This window comes from Megascapheus bottae, chromosome 14 (assembly GCF_031878675.1).
Source record: "Megascapheus bottae isolate mThoBot1 chromosome 14, mThoBot2.hap1, whole genome shotgun sequence".
Lineage (NCBI taxonomy): Eukaryota > Metazoa > Chordata > Mammalia > Rodentia > Geomyidae > Megascapheus > Megascapheus bottae.
In genome coordinates this window covers 11,148,049-11,167,643 of record NC_143522.1, presented here as the reverse complement: position 1 = coordinate 11,167,643, position 19,595 = coordinate 11,148,049, and the positions used below count along the sequence as shown (strand labels likewise).

Here is a 19,595-nt window from a genome sequence, read left to right as displayed (position 1 = left end):
CTGCTCAGGGCGCAACACTGCCTGTTGTAGTCGCTTCTAGCGATGACAGCAGCAATTGTGACATACTTGAGTCACAGAGCCTCTGAACCAGCAAGGGGGAATTCACCAAACACATCAGAAGATGGGAGACAGGCCAGAACAGAGGGTTCCACAGAGCAGGCGTTAAATGGGAGTTGGGAGGCAGAAAGAAAGGTCACAGCGCCTGGACTTTCGGTTCATTCTCACAGCCCCACCCAGTGGCCATCCTGGTTTCCAGTTCTCAGAAAAGGAAGCCGCGATCAGAAGTCACTCAGCACACAGCTGGTCAGGGACAATGCTGGTACTCATCCCCCCACCCTGCCAGGCTGTTGGCCCTAAATCCTCTAGGGCAAGATCCTGAGGGCAGCCTGTCCAGACTGGCCTAGGAAGAGCCACGGGGCAGGCCTGGAGCAAAGGGTCAACACTCAGCCTTTCTGCAAGTCTGGGATGAAGGGTGTTCAGAGATTTGGGGGAACGAGTCATTTGTCCCGCTTGCCCCTGGGCTCCCAGAGAGCTGGGATCTGCGCACAGGAGCTGTTCTTCACGCCTCTTCCGAGTCTCAGGTGAGCTCTTCAAGGGCTGACACCTGCGAATAGTCCTTGACAGCCACCTTAGAGAAGCGGAGCCAAGCCCCTAAGACCACACATCAGAGACTAAACCTCGGGAGTCCTGATCCTCAGCTCTGCAAACCTGTCCATTCCCTTCCCCGCCAGAGATGCTGGCCCACTGCCCGCCATAACCCAGCCCACCTACCTTCTCTCCCCTGCTAGACTGGCCCAACCCACCTGCTCTGTTGGCATGAGGCCCCAGCCCCAGGGCAGCCTTGCCACTGTGGCCCAAGTGACATGGACCGTCCATCGGGGCAGCACCCGTGGGGGCTGTGCCTGCAGTCTCCAGGCCCAGAGCTGGACCTTGGGGGCAGCTGATGTGGAGAATGGGCTGGGCCCGGAGGTGACATGTGGGGCCCCTGCTCTCCCCTGGGGTTATTCCGGGTCCAGGGTTGTTCCTGAGCAGCCCACCGCTGGTCTTTAGGGTCTAGAAAGGGAAATACATAACGATGAGCCCACCCTGGCCACACTGGGCTGGCTCACGCTCTCCAGCTCCATAGACCCTCAGCCACCAGGACCCCCAATGCAGACCCTCCACCCACAAGGCACAATGACAGGGCTCTGCGGAGGAGGCAAGGCCCAGCTTCCTACCTGAGGAAGGGGCCACCCGAGGGCCCAAAGGCATCCGGGGATCCCTGGGGCGAGGATGTGAGTTCTGTACACTGGGAGCCTCTGCAGGAACCAGGGTGACAGATGCAGAGGGTGGAGTCAGAGAAAAGGAAGAGCAGAGATAAAATTAGCACCCCAATCCATAAAACAAAAATGATAACAGACTTTCCTTCCAACTGGACTGACTCGGGGCTGGGTGTGTGGCTTAGGGATGGAGCGTGTGCTGTAGAAGGCTGGCCAGCATGGCGTCTCATAGCTGTCACCCTAGCTCCCAGGAGGCACAGTGGAGGGGTAATGTGGCTTACGACCAACTTGGGCAAAAAATGAGATCCCCATCTCAATTAATAGTGAGACCCAGTGTGCGTACTAACTACGAGGTAGGCCTCTGTAGGAAGACCTCAGGTCTAGGGCTGGTCTTAGGCAAAAATGGAGGGGAAATCCTACCTGAAAAATAACTGAAGCAAAAAGGATTCAGGGCATGGCACAAGTGGTAGATCCCCTGCATAGCAAGCGTGAGACCAAACTATATAAAAAGCAGAAACACGGGGGCTGGGAGTTTGGCCTAGTGGTAGAGTGCTTGCCTAGCATGCATGAACACCTAGGTTCGATTCCTCAATACCACATACATAGAAAAAAGCCGGAAGTGGTGCTGAAGCTCAAGTGGTAGAACTCTAGCCTTGAGAAAGTCCAAGGACAGTGCTCAGGCCCTGAGCTCAAGCCCAGGACTGGCAAAAAAATAATAATATAGAGTCCCCCTATCCCAATAGAGAAGCCAGGTGTGCTGGTGCATGCCTCTAATCTCAGCTATGCAAGAGGAACAGGTAGGGGAATCTTAGCTCAAGGCTGGCCCAGGCAGAAATGTAAGATCTCATCTGAAACAATAATTAACGTGAAATAGCCGGAGGGCTTGGGTCAAGTGGTGGAGGGCCTGCCTAATGATCACAAACCTCTTGAGTACAAGTCCCACACTAAGAAGCTCATAGCTGAGCCAGGCGCTGTGGCTCATGCCTGCAATCCCACTACTCAGAAGGCTGAGATCTGAGGATCAAGGTTCAAAGCCAGCCTAGGCACAAAAGGACCTAAGACTCTTATCTCCAATTAACCTCTAGAAAAAGAGAAGTGGTTAGCACAAAAACAAAAACAAAACACACACACAAAAAAACCAAACAGACAGAAAACAAGAAGTAGGGCTAGGCTCACGGGTAGGGTGGTAGCTTTGAGCTGAAGAGCTCAGGGACAACAAACACCCAGGCCAAGTTCAAGCTCTATGACCACCCCCCACAGAAGAAGAAGAAGAAGAAGAAGAAGAAGAAGAAGAAGAAGAAGAAGAAGAAGAAGAAGAAGAAGGAGGAGGAGGAGGAGGAGGAGGAGGAGGAGGAGGAGGAGGAGGAGGAGGAGGAGGAGGAGGAGGAGGAGGTGGGGAGGAGGAAGCAGCAGCAGCAGCTCATAACTAGTAGGCCTGAGAAGCTGTGTACAACCCTAGCAGCACAATGAAGCTAGCCTAAGGATGAAACAGAGATGACAGCATGCAGGGAGGGGTACTTCTGATGGAGGAGAGCTGGGTTCGCAATGACAAAGACAGGAGGGGGAAAGCAGGCTGGGGACTGGGATGTCCCAGGCAGGAAGTCCCTGGCTGGAAGTGGGAAGAGCACAGCTTCCCCTTGCCTGCCCCTGGCCTCACCTGGAGCATGGGGGCAGGGACGGCTGTTACAGGACTCGACCTCTGCAGGCTTCGGCTGCTGCAGGTTCCCACAGTGGCTGGGTGGCCCGATGGCACAGACGACCTGTCGTCTCCGTGTGCCTGAACCACAGCTCTTGGAGCACTGGGACCCAAGGGTGAGCGAAGAGAGCCCTGAGGCTGGGGTCGCCACAGAACAGGGCGTGGGACGGGAAGGCACACCATATCCACCCGTGCAGCAGACATGCAGAGGGGACTCACTGGACTCCAGGGGCCCACGTGCCAGGTCTGGTCACGGACGGGACAGGCCTCCAGCAAGCAAGGCTCACTGAGGGGTGGCCGGTTCTCCAGGGAGCATGCGGAGGCCGGGAGCAGCGATCCCTGGGCACCCCTGCAAGTGACACTCCTCCTTCGGACGCCAGAGCCACAGGTGACAGAGCACTGCAAGAACTGGCTGTCAGCAGGCAATCATCCCAACCCAGAGGAATCGTGAGGGAGAGACAGCCAGAGGCCACCAGCCTGGCACGTGCAGACAACACTCTACCCCCATCTCTCATTCCTGTGCCCAGAGAGGCTGAGCCACTTTGGGGAAGTCACACAGCTTAATCATGGTGGCTGATACCAGAGTGTGGAGTACTTTATACAGCCCTTTTTTTTGTAGGTACTGGGAGCAACTGTCAGCTTCAGACATATGAGCTCTTCCCTCACCTCCAAAGCCACCTTTAGCTGCTTCTCTTGACCAAGGTTAAACCTCGCCACTCAGCTCCAGGTTCTTAGAGAAGGGGAGAAAACCCTGGAACTGGGTTCAGAACTTGTCTAGTCCTAGCTTTGTTCACATTTCCAAGACAGCCTTCCAGCTTCGTCTGCTACTGGCCAGACCCAGGCCCCATTCCAGATTTGCAGCCCAGCCTGGGTTGGGGGCTCCTGCCGGAAGCCTCACCTCTCCCCAGGGCTCAGCTCTCCAGGTAGCACAGCGCTGCAGGTTGCAAGCCTGGATGGAAGGGGGCTTTCCGGGCAGGCCTGCGCAGTTGTCCTCATCCACAGCCTCCTGGCCGCCAGCCCCATCAGAGGAGACACAGTAGACAGAGCGGATCTGGGAGCCGCTCCCGCAGGAGGCTGAGCAAGAAGCCCAGGGCCCTGCCTTCCACCTGGCAAAGAGTGGGAGTCAGGTAAAGAGCAGACAGAAGATCCCAACCCCAGCCTACCACCGTCTGAACCCCATGCCTGCACAGATGAGACTGAAGAGCTCTGCACAAAGGCTACAGCCCTTCTAGGCACCTCCTACCATTTGCTGCTGTCTATAGGGTCCGATTGTTGCAGTCAAGTGCTCCTATTTTAACCCTTCTTACCTCGTCCCTCCCTTTTCTCTCCACCTCGGATGCAACACTTCAGGAGCCCTGTACTGCTTATGAGTGGAGTGGCCCTGCCTAGCAGCCGAGTGAGCCAAAGGGAAGGGCAGCGCCACCCCACCATGCAAAACCAAACCCCCACCAGGAAGAGGCTAGGCAGGTAGAGGGAGCAGCACAGCCTCTTGGAACCGTTGCCTACAGATCACCTGTCCTCTGATGCACGCTGGGCCCCAGCACGGTGCCACACCCCGGGCTGGTGCACGCAGGACACTCTTTATGCATGGACAAAGGCATCACTAATGCCAACAGGCCCTTTGGCCAGACCCCCTCATTGGTTCGGACAGACATCTGTGATACTGTCCCCAACCCTCCTGCCACCAGACTGGGCATTCTGAGCACTGTATGGGCCTGGACCTCAAGCCCTCTTATTGCCCCCTTGATGACAGCTGCCACCTGTGGCACCCACAGCTCTAGAAGGGCTGGACTCCCTGACAGCTTTGGTGTCCATGCCTGGAACAGCATAGAGACATTTTTCCCTTCCACCCACCAGGAGGGGAAGGAACTGGCAAGGCCTCACCGCCTGGTCTGCGGGCACCGGTGAAGGTTGCAGGGGCGGCGGTCAGCTGGCTGAGGCTGGGGCTGGCACATGTGGTCAGGGTAGACCTCGTTGTCCATGGTACAGAACACAAGGCGGGACTGGTGACCTGTGTGGGGGGGGGCAGAGGGCAGCCAATCAGACAACATGGTCCAAATGCAATCCGGGCCAGCCCCACCATTCTGGACTCTACCCTGGACGCATCCATCTCAGAGAGGTGCCATCACTTGTGTGTGTGTGTGTGTGTGTGTGTACACATGCTCGTGCCTGCTCACTCTCCCTGAGCTTTTGTGCTCCAAATCTAACACCCTACAATTGAGTCGCGGCTCCTCTTGTGGCTTTTTGGTAGTTAGCTGGAGATAAGGAGTCTCCTGGAGGCTGCGCGCTGGAGGCTCATACCTGTAATCCTAGCCAACTCAGGAGGCTGAGATCTGAGGATCAAGGTTCAAAGCCCAGTTGGGGCGGGGCAGATGATGAGACTCTATCCCCAACGACCCACTGGAAAACCAAAAGTGGAGCTGTGGCTCAAAGTGGTAGAGAGCTAGGCTGGAGCAAAAAGATTTGCTCAGGGGCGGCACCCAGGCTCCATGTTCAAGCTCCACTGTGGACATAAATTTTTTTTAAAGTCTCCTGAACGTTTCTGCCCCAGCTGTCTTTGAACCACCAACCTTAGACCTCAGCCTCCCGAGCCGCTGACACCCAGCTAATAGCCCCAATTTTCAGGAGGAAGCGGGGCTCAGGGCGTTAGGTGTGGGTGGCGGAGAGCCGCCTGGCACCTGGTTCCTGGGGGCTCCCCTGGGCTCGGGTGACCCCGCACCCCCACCCACCATGCCCTGGGGGGGGGGGCGCTGCCCCGCGCGGACTCCCTCACCTCCTCCGCACGCGGCGCTGCACTCGGTCCAGGAGCCGAGGCTCCAGCGGAAGGCGGCGCGGGGCCCGCGGCGGCCCGGGGAAGCGTCGGGCAGGAAGTACTCGTAGTGCACGCCCGGGTTGCGCTCTTGGCTGATGAGCTGCAGGGCAGGGTCCCCGCTCGGGTGACCCTCCGTGTGTGGAGGGACCCCCCCCCGCCCAGGGCATCCCTCCTCCCCCAGCCCGCTCACCTCGATGATCAGTGGTTCCGAGGTGGGGCCCCGGGCCAGCAGCCGCTCCGGGACCAGGTCCCCTTCGGACCCCCGCTCGTAGTGCAGCACGGTACCGGCCACGGGCAGGGCCTGCGCCTCCTCGATGGTCCAGTCCCCGTTGAGGTAGTAATCCCCGCGGAGACTCTTCACCGCTGCGTGCGGGGGGCCCCACCCGGTCAGCGGGGGGCTCGCCACCCCCCCAGCCCAGCGCCCAGCCCCTGTCCTCACCCAGGAAATTCCTGCTGGCCGCTGCCTCCTCGATGCGGATGCTCGTGGCCCCCGCGGGAACTATGAAAATCTGGTTGTAGCCTGATAGGGAGCAGAGATTCAGTGGGTGGGGGGGCGGCAGAGGGGCTCCATCAACCAAGGGCAGGAGTCGCCCCCAGACTCGAAGCCACACAGCACAAGTGCAAGCAAGCTCCCCCTACCCCCCACCCCCGCTGCTGGGCGAGGAAACAGTTTCACCAAAGCCAGGGGGAGAGAAATGGGGAGGGCCAGGTGTGAGACCAGACTAGTGGGGAGTGCCCCACTTCTGTGTGCCCCCACCCCACAGCCACAGGGGAGCTGTCAGGCATGAGTCAAGCCAATGTGCCCCCACTGGGTGCCATGAGAGCTGGAAAACTTGGTCCCCAAGGACCCAGATTGGCAGGAGGCAGGCAGCCGTGCCCCCCTTCCCTGGTCTAGACTGTCTGCAGACCCCCGGTGCCCCCACCTCTACTGAGGTCATCAGCATCAAAGGTGCCTGTGACCGGGTAGCAGGTGGTGCCATCGCCCCCACACTGGAGGCACTTGTCCTCCTGCTTGAGCGAGTCTAGCTTGTGGTCACAGCCGACAACCTGCAGGGAAGGGAAAGGGGAGAGGTGAGCGTCAGAGGAGAGACAGCAGAGGGAGACACAGGCATACCTGGGGTCCAGCCTGGTCTGCCGAGCTGCCCAGCACCCTTGTGCTTATAGTAGCAATCCAAGGTGGCAGACAGTCCACTCACACTCAACACACATTTGGGCTTCTGGTAAACACCCATCTTCCTCATTAGGCCCCCCCCCTGCAGGGTTGAGGTGGAGCTCCCCAAGCATGGCTTTGGGAAAAACAGTGGCTTATCCTCACACTTAAGAAAAGAGATCAGGTAAGCACCAGGCCAAGACAGGTCAGAGAACTCCTGGGAATGAGGCTCTACCCTAGCTGTCGGGCTGGCACAGCCGAGACCATCCCAGCACCCAGCAGAGGAAGAACCAACCCAAACATGGTACTGGCTGGGCAGGTAAAGAGAAGGTTCTAGCAGCGCCACCGGAGCATCCCATGGAGAAAGTTTTGGTGCTGCCAAAGTCAGTTTCTGTTGGATTCCTATCACATACCACCCAGAGGTGTTTTGTTTTTGTGTTTGTTTTAAATAATGTTTGAGCTGGGCACTGTAAAGCTGGACACAGTTGGCTCATGTCTGTAATCCTTGCTACTCAGGAGGCTGAGATTTGAGGATCACAGTTCAAAGCCAGCCCAGGCAAGACAGTCCATGTGACATTTATCTCCAATTAATCACCAGAAAGCCAGAAGTAGTGCTGTGGCTTAGGTGGTACAACCCTAGCCTTGAGTGAAAAAGCTCAGGGACAGCATTCAGACCCTGAGTTCAAGTCCCATGACTGAAAAAGGGTGTGGGGGGGGCAGGTGCCAGATGTCACAGGACATCTGCACATCTGCAATACATCCTAGGAGCTAGGCCTGGTGCCCTTGGAACCTGAGAGGTCATGAAACTCCTTCCATCCCCTTGGCCCTCTAGTGCTAGACAGGGAAACACCTGTCAGAAGCCCTGGCCAGATGAAAGTTGGGGAGACATGGACTCACCCGGCAGGTGCCTTCCACACAGACGTCCCGCTTGCCAGGCTCACAGGGCGTCCCGTCCACCACCGCCTCCCGGTGCCTGTAGTAGAAGTTCTCTCCCTTGGGAATGCAGTTCAGTTCACACTGGTTTGGGGCTGGAGTGGGCAAGAGAAGAAAGCTGTGATTCCCCATCAGGGCCTGGCCTGGCAGCAGAGAAGTGCCGGCAAGGTGGAAGTGCAGCAGGGCTTGCAGGGAAGGTTCTGGCAGCAGCACCTCCCCCCCACCAGCACAGAAGCCTGCGCCCATCTGGGTGGAGGGACATTTCCCATGTACCAGCTGCATCTTTGAGGAATCAAAGGTATCCCCAAGTAAGGAAATAACTATTCTCACTTATAACAAAAGTTCCAAAGTGTTCAGAAAAGGCCACTCTGAATCATCAAAGCATCAAGCACGGTGTCCATGCAGTTAAAACCAAGCTTATGAAGAATACATTTCTATCAGAAACTATGAAAGATGGCAATTATCAGGTAATCCTGATAATTACAAATGCATAGACATACGTAGAGAAGACAGTGTGCAAAGAGGCGAGATGATCTGCTAACAGAGATCAAATAAAAGAGGCTGGCCTTAGCTGGGCATGGTGGCTCATGCCTGTAATCCTAGCTACTCAGGAGACTGAGATCTGAGGATCGTGGTCCAAAGCCACTAAAGACCATGAGACTCTTATTTCCAATTAACCACTAGAAAAGCAGACGTGACACTGTGGCTCCAGGGGTAGGGCTGTAGCTTTGAACTGAAGAGCTCAGGGACAACTCCCAGGCTCAGAGTTCAAGCCCCACTACCAAACAAACAAAAAAAAAATCCAATAACAACAAAAAAAGAGGTGGGCCTTGAACTCCTGGACTCAAGTGAGCCTCCTGCCTTAACCTTTGGAGTAGCTGGGATGACAGGTGTCTGCCTCTTTGTGCTCAAGGCTAGCATTCTACCACTTGAGCCACACTGTTATTTCCAGCTTTTGAGTGGCTAACTGGAGGTACCAGTCTCACTGGCGACTCTTCTGCCTGGGCTGGCTTTGAACCACAATCAGATCTTAGCCTCCTGAGTAGCTAGGATTACAGGTGTGAGCCGCTGGTGCCCAGCTGATTGTGTGTGTGTGTGTGTGTGTGTGTGTGTGTGTGTGTGTGTGTTTTGTTGATGTTGTAGTGCTCAGGATAGGAACCCAGAAGCCTCCCACTTACAAGCACTCTGCTGCTGATCTATAGTGCTGTCAAGGGCTGCTGTGTTAAATATCTACATATTATAAATGCCCTGTTTAACTCCCAAGTGTGAAAGGATAAATCATAACCATATCCTCCTGCACTTTGCCCCATCAGTGTCGTCTCCCCAACACAGCCGGGGCTGCAGGGGGTGAAGGCGCCTTATGTGTCACCTGCAGGCTTTGGGAACAAGGTGAGGGGGCCCTCTGCTCGCATGTGTGCACGTTCATTGACGGGCATGTGCTGGCGGCTCTGGTGACTTTGTAAGACCTATGTGACATGGTGACAAGGGGGTCGGGTGGGCACAGCGGCCGGTGGGCACTCACCCCCGTAGTAGGGCAGCCATCGGTACCGCCGACCTTGGAATTCCATGCTGTCCAAGTCTGCGCATTGCTGGGCCCGAAAGTCCCGCGTGCCGGGGGGGCAGCTCTGCGTGATGGAACCCGAATATGGATCCCCAACGTTTGCATCTGGGAAAGGGTCCTGCCCAATTCCCGCTTTCCCCATCCGGGAGCTCGGGGGTCCCCGCCTCGGCCCTCTGCCCCTCCAAGCCCAAGGGCCCCTCAGGAGGGGACCTGAGCCCCAGGGATCTCGTGTGCGCCCCTGGGGCGGGGAGGGCTTGGGCTCTTGGAGCGGCAGCCACCAAGGCCAATGCAGGGTGCGGTGAGGAAGGGGCTCAGGGAAGGTGGGGGGGCCTGGGCTGGGAGGGCTTTACTTCTGTGCGGCACATTTGATGGCTCCGGGCCGGGCCCACGCAGCTGGCACCTCCATCTCTCCTGTAGGATGAGAACACTGGGAAGACCCCAACCTCTCCCCGGCTTCCCTCTCGGCTTGGTGGGCAAGGCTGAGCCAAACTGGAGGCCAGGTGAGTAGTGGGGTGACTCACACATCAACCCCCTGGGGTGAGTGGAATTAATTCTGTGTTTAGACTGACTCTCCTCCTCCTCCTCCACTTCCTCCTCCTCCTCCTCTTCCTCCTCTTCTTCCTCCTCCTCCTCCTCCTCCACCACCTCCTCCTCTTCTCTTCCTCCCCCCCTCCTCCACTCCTTCCTCCTTCTCCTATTTCTTCTCCCCCATCCTGGTCCAGCCCTGGGGCTTTGAACTCAGGCCTGGGCAATGTTCCGGAGGGTTTTGGTTTTCTTGCTCAAGCCTGGCACTCTAACTCTTGAGCCACAGCTCCATTTCCAGCTTTTTGGTGATAAATTGGAGATAGTCATCTCACACAGACTTCGCTGCCTGAGCTGACTTCAAACCTGAATTCCTCAGATGTCAGGCTCCTGAGTAATAAAGATTATAGGCATAAGCCACCATGGCTAGCTCTAACTTTGCTTCTTAAAGCACATGTCCAGTAAAGCCCCTAATTCTGAGCTAAGAGGCAATGCACACCTACCTGTAAGGTTAGCCTGCAATGAGAATAAACAGAAGGCTCTGCCCCCCTCCTCCCCACTCAGCATCTCTGAGCAGAGTTCACCCCCCTCCCTCCCATCCTCATCAACCTGTGCCTGTAGCCTGTCCCTCTGAGGGCCTATCACAGTGCAGAGCACAAGTTAAATGCCCCTCCTGGAGACTCTGTACTTGGCAAGCAGCCGAGGGCAAAAAAACCACAGGGCCCAGGAATGGCTGGCTGAACATTCTTCATTAATTCACAAATGCACGCCTGCCCTACAGCAGCAGCCAGGGACACAGGCAAACTGCTTTTCCTCTACTGCGCTGCTTTTGTTTCCGAAATAAATCTGTCCCTGGTGGCCCATGACACCAGCTCCCGCATGACCCAGAAGCCAGCTGGCCTGTTTGTCTTCCCTACCTGTGGGAGTGGCAGGGGCGCTCCCGGAATCTGATGCCCCCTCCACAGGTCCTGCTGCAGGGGCTCCATTGGCCCCAGGAGCCCCAGTGATCACTCTGCCGCCTCACCTGGGAAGCCTGTCCGAGACAGGAGCGAGCCAAAGTGAGTCAGTCGTCCTCAAATGGAGCCCCAAACCAGATCTGGAGTCTCTCTTCCAGAACTGTTCCTTTAGGGCATCCCCACAAAGTCAGGCTCACCAATACGCTCATTACAAAATGAGCCAGCTAGCCAGGTGCATGGCTCACAGCTGTGAGCCTAGCTACTCTCAGAAGGCTGAGATCTGAGAGTGGACGGTTCAAAGCCAGCCCAGGAAGTAAAGTCAGTGAGACTCTTATCTCCAATTAACTACCAAAAACCTGGAAGTAGAGTTGTAGCTCAAGTGGTAGAACACTAGCCTTGAGCAAAATAGAATAGGGACAGTGCCTAGGGCATAATTTCAAGATTCCTGAGAAAACACACACACACACACACACACACACACACACACACCACCAAGGCAGACAGAGGAAGCCACAGAGAGAGAAATGAGCACATGGCACAGCACCTGTTTGAAAGACTCAACTAAAGGAGACTGCATTTCACCATGTTGACAGGAAATAGACAATGGACTATAAACTTACCATTTTCTTCTGGGCCCGGTGGCTCAGGCCTGTATTCCTAGCTACTCAGGAGGCTGAGATCTGAGGATCAAGGTTCAAAGCCAGCCCAGGCACAAAAGGACCTGAGACTCTTATCTCCAATTAATCAACAAAATGGGGAGTGGGGCTTGGCTCAAAAGTATGGCGGTATCCTTGAACTGAAGAGCTCAAGGACAGCGCCCAGACAGAGTTCAAGCTCCATGACCCACCAAAAAAAAAAAAAAAAAAGGCTGGGAGTTTGTCCTAGGGGTAGAGTGCTTGCCCAGCATGCACAAAGACCTGGAATCAATTCCTCGGTACCACACAGAAAAAAGCTGGAAGTGGTGCTGTGGCTCAAGTGGTAGAGCACTAGCCTTGAGAAAAGTCCAAGGACAGTACTCAGGCCCTGGGTTCATGCCCCACAACTGGCAAAAAAAATTAAAAGGACTATTTTCTAACAGGGGACTTTTTACAGTGTTTCCATATAAGAATCTTTTTTAAATTAAAGAATTTATTAACATTGATTTTTACATCATATTTCAAATGACATGTTTAATAAACAAGTATTCAAGAAGAGAATCTCTATCCATATAAGAATCTTTAAGGAGAAAAAGTCACCAACATTCTTTAGAGAAAGCAAAGGTATTAATGCAGTGGGAAGGAGGAGAAAGCTCTTCTCCCTGCAGGGGTTTCTGGAGCCCTGCTGGAATGAGGTTGGCTCTCAGGTTACCTGGAGCCGAGGCAGCACAAACCACATTAACTTCCTGAATCAAACACAAAAAAGGAAGAGGTGGCCAGACCAAAGGTATCACCTTTCACCTATAACTCCTTCAGTTCTAGCAGGGTCTGAATCCCCAAGCTTCCCAAACTAAAAAATCAATATATCAATGCAGTTTCTTTGTGACTTGTGAACTGATTGGATCCAGTATCTTGTTTTCAAAAGCCAATGATTGGGACTGGGAGTTTGGCCTAATGGTACAGTGCTTGTCTAGCATGCACGAAGACCTGGGTTTGATTCCTCAGTATCACATACATAGAAAAAGCCAGAAGTGGTATTGTATCTCAAGTGGTAGAGCTCTAGCCTTGAGAAAGCCCAAGGACAGTGCTCAAGCCCTGAGCCCAAGCCCAGGACTGGCCAAAAAAAGAAAAAAAAGGCAATGATATGCCATCTGCAGGGGAAATGGATAGACCTAAGACAAATCGTGTTAAGTGAGGTGAACCAAGCTCAAAGAGACAAACAACACATACATGGAAGCTAGATCTAAAATACACATGGACATGATAAACCCTACAAGAATCCAGGCATTCACACACAGTGAGACTGAAAGAGGATACTCTTAGAACACAAAGGCGCAATGCCTCAGTGCCTCTCATCATATAATATGATATTTATTAAAACAAACACCAGGAAATGGAAATTAGAGGCTTTTTCCCTCCTTTCTTTTGGTTCTGTTTGTTTATCTATCTTTGTGGGACAAGAAGAGTACAGAAATGGAGGGATAAAGGGTTAACAAATCCTGGAGTGATATTCACTAGACACTTGGCTGAAAATGAACCACACAACTTGTGGGTGGGGATAGGAGGAAAAACTGGGAGAGAGCAAAGGAAAAGGTGACATTGTCGAAAAGAAATATACTTATAAGCTGGGCACCGGTGGTTCACACCTATAATCCTAGCTACTCAGGAGACTGAGATCTGAGGACTGCAGTTCAAAGCCAGTTGGGGCACAAAAGTCTGTGCGAGTCTTATCTCCACCACCAGAAAACCGGAAGAGGCGCTATGGCTCAAGTGACAGGGTGGTAACCTTGAGCTGAAGAGCTCAAGGACAGTGCTCAGGGTCAGAGTTCAAGCCTCATGGGAAAAAAAGAAAGAAAGAAAGAAAAAAAAAGCAAGCAAGGAAGAAAGATACTCATACCTAATTTATGAAATGGTAGCCTCTCTAAACATCACCTTTATGATAACAACTTTTTTTTGGTCAGTTATGTGGTTATAGCACTCTGCCACTGTAAGCCATAGCACTACTTCCAGTTTGCTGGTGGCTAACCAGAGATTTCTCATAGGCTTTCCATCCCCAGATGGCTTTGAACCATCATCCTCAAATCTCAGCCTCCTGAGTAGTTAGGATTAAAGGCACAAGCCTCAAATGTCTGGCCTATGTTAATAATTTTAAAAATTTTAATTAAAAAAAAAGTACAGCATGCTGGGGTGGCTAACTCAACTGGGATTCTGCTCACTTCTTCCCCATCCCATCTACCAAGCCTCATCAGTGTATGACAAGAATTCAAGAACCCCCTTCCCTCCGCATGGACTGCTGTCTTCATATGCAATGTCCTCTTATGCTGCCTCTCCCAGTATGCCCTTCTGAATGCAAGGAGTGGCACCCTGGCCACAGCGCCACCTCCGGCCATCAGGGTGAGAGGGAGAATGGCCTGAGCACAGACCTGTCCAGGGGCCGGGCTTATGGTGAAGCCCCTCACAAACATCCTTCTGCTCCCTGTGCCTGGCAGCTGTCAGGTGGGCACATGCATGCCAGGCCACCTGCCTGCTCATAGAGGAACCCTCTCTGGGCTCATCTGAGTGACCTGAAGCCTCCAGACTGCGTCTCCATAGGAAACAATGGGATCACAAGCAGAGCCAGCACATTTTGTTCCCTGTAATTACTAAGGCAGGAGCTGCTGTGGCAGCAGTGTGGTACGCAGCCTGGCCCGGCCCAGGCCTGTCCCTGCCTGTCTCCTGTGCTCTCCACACCCCACCCATTCCTCCTCCAGCTCCACTAAGAGGTCCCAGGGCAGACTGCTTCCCACCAAGTGTGGGAAAAAGAGCAGGTGAGAGGAAGTTATCCAGGAGAGGGCCTTGCTACCACCTTTAATAACTTCTCACCATTCGTCCCCTCAAAGAAACCCTGTGAGGAGATGTCACAGAAGGACCCCAAGACGATGCTCCGCATCCCAAGGGGGAATCAGCTAACAGGAGCAATGGATGCACTCCGCCAGAGAGGGAAAGGGGCAAGGGAGGAGGAAGGCAGGCTGGGGCTCCCCTGAGATTCACCCTGTGAGAAGTAGAGGCAGAAGGTGACTTTGGCTGTGCTAAAGGGCAAAGGCACCTAACCCTGTCCTAGGTCTTCATTCCCTACATGAGGACCTTCTAACTCCAGGACACAGGGCATTATGGGACAGCTTTAGGTCGGTCGTGCCTCCACCTGGATTTCTGGCATACATGCAGCTGGGCACGGGCACATGGAAGACCTCAGAGGGTGGCATCTCGGGAGCAATGGTCGTAGGCTAATAGAGGTGAGATGACATGCGAGCTGGAAAGTGGTGGAAGGACAAGAAGATGGCTGTAGTTCTCCTGCTGCTCAGATTGTGGCTGGGGATGGACTAAGGGCTCTTGGAGGACTTCCAGCGTCCACTCAACCCTGAGTGTTTTTCTTACCCTCACTCACATCTCCACACATCCTGTACCACCTTGGGCCTCCCCAAAGCTGTAAATAATCTGGGTCCTTCCTCAGAGGTTCTCCCTGTCTCCCTTCTACCTGCCACACAGACACAGGACCTGTCTGCCCCCGTGCCCTCTAGTATGTTAGGTGCCCAGTGTTGCAGACCCTCTCCTCCAAAATATCCTCTGCATGCTGGCACCAGTAGTTCACACCTTCACCGAGCTACTCAGGAGCCTGAAGGCTGAGGACCGCTGTTAAGACAACCCATGCAGGAAAGTCGGTGACACTCTTATCTCAAATTAATCAGCAAAAAAGTAGGAAGTGAAGCTATGGCTCAAGTAATAGAGGGCTGACCTTGAGCAAAAAGAGCTAAAGGGCAGCCCCCCTAGGTCCTGAGCACCCAGGTGCATTTTACAAGGAACCTTGACTCTTGGACCCCTTTTAATGACACTTCATTTGATGACCAGTTGGTTTCCTGTAGCCATGCTCTGCTCTAGTAAGGAAGCCACTAGCATCTAGACTAAATTAAAATGAAATCAGCTTTAAAACTTCCTCAGCTGCGTTAGTCACATTTCAAGCAGTCAAGAGCCATGTGGTCTAGAGGCCGCTGCGGGACAGCAGACGCCTGACTTTCCCATCCATCTGGTTGGAAGGCTCTGCTGGTGAACCCTGTGGCTAACCCAGGGGAGAGGAAATGATGAGCAAGCAACATTTAGGCCCACACAGCCCGGCTGAGGAGGGAGCATGGATCTCAGATGTGGGCATTTCACCCTGCACCTTGCCCCCACCTGCCTTTCCTCCAGCATTAGCCAGCATAAGGAGGGTTTGGTGGGAAACTCTAAGAATGATGGCATCGCCCAGCCTTGCTCCTCTCCTGGGAATGTCTCTGCCCTCCATGAGTTTGAGTAGGAATGGACTCCAGTCTGCCTCCCACAGCATCTTTGTCCTGGCCTTCCTCGCCTCCTACCAGGGTCCTTCTGGATTGGGGCTGAGCAGAATTGCACTCACCTTTGACCCCGGTGCTTCTGTGAGCAGCAGAGGCAAGAACAGGAGCAGCAGCATCTCCGGCTGATGGAGAGGCCATGTTAGAGCAGGGGTGGTGGGGCCTGGGCCCTACCACACCACCCACCCTCACACCTCCACTCCACCCCCCAGCTCCAGTGCTCTGGCAGCAGCAGTGAGAGATTCCATGACCAGGAGACAGACCCACACAGAATTCCAGAGAGTGGTGGGAGACAGCAGAAAACATTACAGCTATGTAACTCACACGCAGGGAAAAGAAAGTGCTCATCCCTGGAAGAATTTCAGGAGCCACTTGTTTCTGGAGGAAAATTAAAAAAAAAAAAGAAGACGATTAAAAAGACTGCTACAAACTCCCTGAAAACAGGGAGTTCAGAATCAAAGTACTTGGGCTTATTGTTTGAAAGCAATCAAGAAAGTCCTTTTTAAAATGCCATTCTAGCTGGATTCACATCTGTAATCCTAGCAACTCAGGAGGCTGCAACCTCAGGATTGTGTTTTGAAGCCAGCAAGAAAGCCCTTGAAACTCTTGTCTCCAATAAATCACCAAAAGCTGGAAGTGGAACTGAGGCTCTAGAGGTAGAATGCTCACCTTGAGTAAAAAGGACAGTGCCCAGGCCTTGGGCTCAAGCCCCAGTACCAGCACAAAACAAACAAGAATTGGATCCGAGGGCTGGGAATGTGCCTTAGAGATAGACTGCTTAGCTAGCATGCATGAAGCCCTAGATTTGATTTCTCAGGGCCACAGATTAAAGCTCAACGTGGCACCTGTGGCTCACGTGGTAGAGTGCTAACCTAGAGCAAAAGATGCTCAGGGAGAGTGCCCAGGCCCTGAGTTCAAGGCCCAGGACTGCTCCCCTAAAAAAAAAAAGCCCTATATTAAACTCAAGCCAGCCTTTCCCAGCTTAGGAAAGCTCCATGAGGAGCCGTATGCACATCTGCTCGAGCCCGTGCAGTGTACACGAGTGTGCTGTCCGCATATACACGCACACACACGCCACCATACGCAGGACATAAGCAATGCATGTGATTCATTACAAAACATTAAACAAGCACCACCCTGCACACCGAACATTTTAAGACTGTAATTCCAAGGCTCTAAATTCTTTTAAAGGACAGAAATGACTTCAGCTTCCAGGGATCAAACAGAGCACACAAAAGCCACCTTCAGCAAAATGGACCCTGGTGCATTTACCAAGCCCGCACTCATTCATGTAGCACCAATACTGATTCTTCCAGTCATTACTTTTCCTGGTCCAAGCGGAGGTTCCTGGGGCGCCTGGGCCCTCTGCCTGGGTCCCCCCCCCCTGCATCGCCAGGCTCTGGTGACAGCCTCAACCTAGAGCTGGGGACCCCGGCAGGTGGCGGGCGACACTCGCCTTTAGGGGCTGCGAGGCCCCCCCAGGCCCCTGCAGGCAGGACGGAGGGAGGGCAGCGCCGCACTCTCGGCTGCCCCCGAGCCACCTCGCCGCTGCCATCGCCCGGATCTGCAGCTCCCGGGTGCCCGAAGTTGCAAATGTTCCCTGGTTTGGGGGCGTCTTATGGTGACAGGCAACCCCGGGCGAGCCCTGGGTCTGGCCCCCGGGCGGCTCCGCGAGCCGGCAGCCAGGTCCTTCCCGACGCAGGCCCGGGATGCGCTGTGGGCGGTGCGGGGCGCGGCCGCGCTCCCCGGCTCACGGCCCCCGCGTGCCGCACGTCGGAAGGGGAGCCAGGACGACGCGGGCGTCCCCGCGGTCTGCGCTCCCCGGTGTGGAGCGGGCGACCCGGCTCTGTGCCCGCCTCGGTGGGAGACTCACCGGGCCCTCACTTTTCCCAGCCCGCAATCCCCACGCGCCAGGCGGGGCAAATCCCTGCGCCTCCCAGGCTGCAGGGCGCCGGCTCCGCGCCTTCCTACCCGTGGGCCCGCGCTCCGCCGCCGCGCGCCCTGGGTGACCGACCGGCCCGGCCCGGCCCTGGCCCCGGCCCCGCTGCAGCCCCGAGGTCTGGAAGGAGAAGGAGCGCACGCAGCCCCGCCGCGGCCGAGAGAACTTTCCCTCCAGCACCGGCTGGGCTCCTCCCCGCCCCTTCTCCCCCACCCTGCCCGCCGACGCCCACCTCCAATCCCCGCCAAGGACTGCGCCCCGTGGGGAGGCCCGCACCGGGCCTCCACCTCCTGGGTCTGGGCCAAGGCTTGGCTCAGCCTCCACTCCGTGGGCTCTGGGTCGTTCCTGCTTTGGGGATGTGCCAGGCACCTCTTCGATCCCATTGCCCCAGCCCGCCGGGGGGAGGGGGAGGGTTGAGTTTTGTTTTGTTTGCTTGTTTGTTTTGTTTTGTCAGTGGTAGGGCTTGAACTTGAACATCAGAAATGGAGCTGTGGCCCAGAGTGGTAGAGAGCTAGCCTTGAGCCAAAAGAGCTGAGGAACAGTTCCCAGGCCCTAAGTTCACGACTAAGACACACACACACACACACACACACACACACACACACACACACACACACACACTTCAAGGTAAGATCTCAATAAATGTGGCCAATTTCCTTTTCTTTCTTGGTTGTCTCATGTTTTCTCAACCAGGATACTCCTTTTCCATGAGTGGATGGAGCCTGGGAAGGTCACAAAGGTTGGTCCCATGCCCATCCTCTTCTGCCTGCCACCCTTTGCTGGCTGGGCACAAGGCCCTTCTCACCTGGGCTCACCTGGGCTCAGCCCACTTAGCTCCCAGCTTCTGCAGCTCTTGTTCTGAGCCCACAGAGGCTCACACCGAATTACCCATCCCAACACCAGCCTCTGCCCACTGACCTTTCCCTACCAACCAACCCGTGAAGAGTCAGTGGAGAGCTGTGTGAATTCTTGGGAAGCAGGCTGGAATTACCCAAAACCTCTCTAGTAAAGAGAATTCATTTCTTCCATTCAAATAAATAAATAAACCAACTCCTCCACTAGCTGGCCCCATCAGCTGTTTATCAAGTTGGTCAAAGGTTCCAGAGAAGTGGGAGGAAAATACTTCTAGAAAGGCTGGGGGTGGGGACAGCTGAGGTCCAGAGGTTCACTGTCCTGCTCAGCCCCAGGTGTTCCTAGCTTCATCTCCACTGACACCAGCTCTCCTGCTTCCTCCTCTCCCCAGCTATAAAGAGGCCCTGGAGGCTGGGGAGGCAGAAGTGACGCTGTCAGGAAAAGCCCTGACCCCAGCCAGGCCCCTCCAGTCACTGACTTATACAAGGACCCCTCTGCCTGCCTCACAGTTGGGGAGCACCATCTCCAGCAGATAATTAATGGATACCCCAAACCAGGGTGGTTTAGAAACAGGATTTCAGAAACACGTGGACATCTCTCCTTGCTATTGTGATTTCCCCTGCGCTGGCTCTGTGTGTCTCACTGGAGATACCCAGGCTGTGCAGCCTGCAGGAGCAGAAGGAGCTCAGCGTTGCGAGGTGGGCAGACCTGGGTGAGATACAGCTCTGCACCCTGCTAAACCTCTTCACGAGAGCCTCAAACAGAAGGGAACAGAAGAGGGAAACCATTGGTCTCCATAAAGCTTCTACTGTGTGCTAAGTTAGAACTAGTACATGTGCACACATTCGCTACTTTTTGCTTACTTCCTAGATTGCAGATCCAGGGATGATGGTTAGGAGTTAGTGGGCAGAGCTGGGCT

General features: G+C 54.6%; 1 protein-coding gene across 1 annotated transcript in view; it reads right to left on the bottom strand.

Moving 5' to 3' along the window:
• Window positions 1–17,914, bottom strand: part of Papln (papilin, proteoglycan like sulfated glycoprotein) — a 29,310-nt gene extending 11,396 nt beyond the window's left edge. Inside the window, exons 1-17 of the mRNA XM_090344423.1 lie at window positions 17,857–17,914; window positions 16,210–16,263; window positions 15,951–16,010; window positions 10,851–10,966; window positions 9,762–9,822; window positions 9,373–9,475; window positions 7,815–7,945; window positions 6,691–6,814; window positions 6,207–6,287; window positions 5,958–6,130; window positions 5,729–5,867; window positions 4,840–4,966; window positions 3,854–4,061; window positions 3,175–3,354; window positions 2,917–3,058; window positions 1,218–1,298; window positions 804–1,053 (exon numbers count right to left, since the gene is read on the bottom strand). Coding sequence (XP_090200549.1) covers window positions 804–1,053; window positions 1,218–1,298; window positions 2,917–3,058; window positions 3,175–3,354; window positions 3,854–4,061; window positions 4,840–4,966; window positions 5,729–5,867; window positions 5,958–6,130; window positions 6,207–6,287; window positions 6,691–6,814; window positions 7,815–7,945; window positions 9,373–9,475; window positions 9,762–9,822; window positions 10,851–10,966; window positions 15,951–16,010; window positions 16,210–16,233 — 2,000 coding nt within the window. The 5' untranslated portion in view covers window positions 16,234–16,263; window positions 17,857–17,914. The remainder of the gene's footprint in view (window positions 1–803; window positions 1,054–1,217; window positions 1,299–2,916; window positions 3,059–3,174; window positions 3,355–3,853; window positions 4,062–4,839; window positions 4,967–5,728; window positions 5,868–5,957; window positions 6,131–6,206; window positions 6,288–6,690; window positions 6,815–7,814; window positions 7,946–9,372; window positions 9,476–9,761; window positions 9,823–10,850; window positions 10,967–15,950; window positions 16,011–16,209; window positions 16,264–17,856) is intronic.
• Between the last annotated feature and the right edge of the window lie 1,681 nt (window positions 17,915–19,595).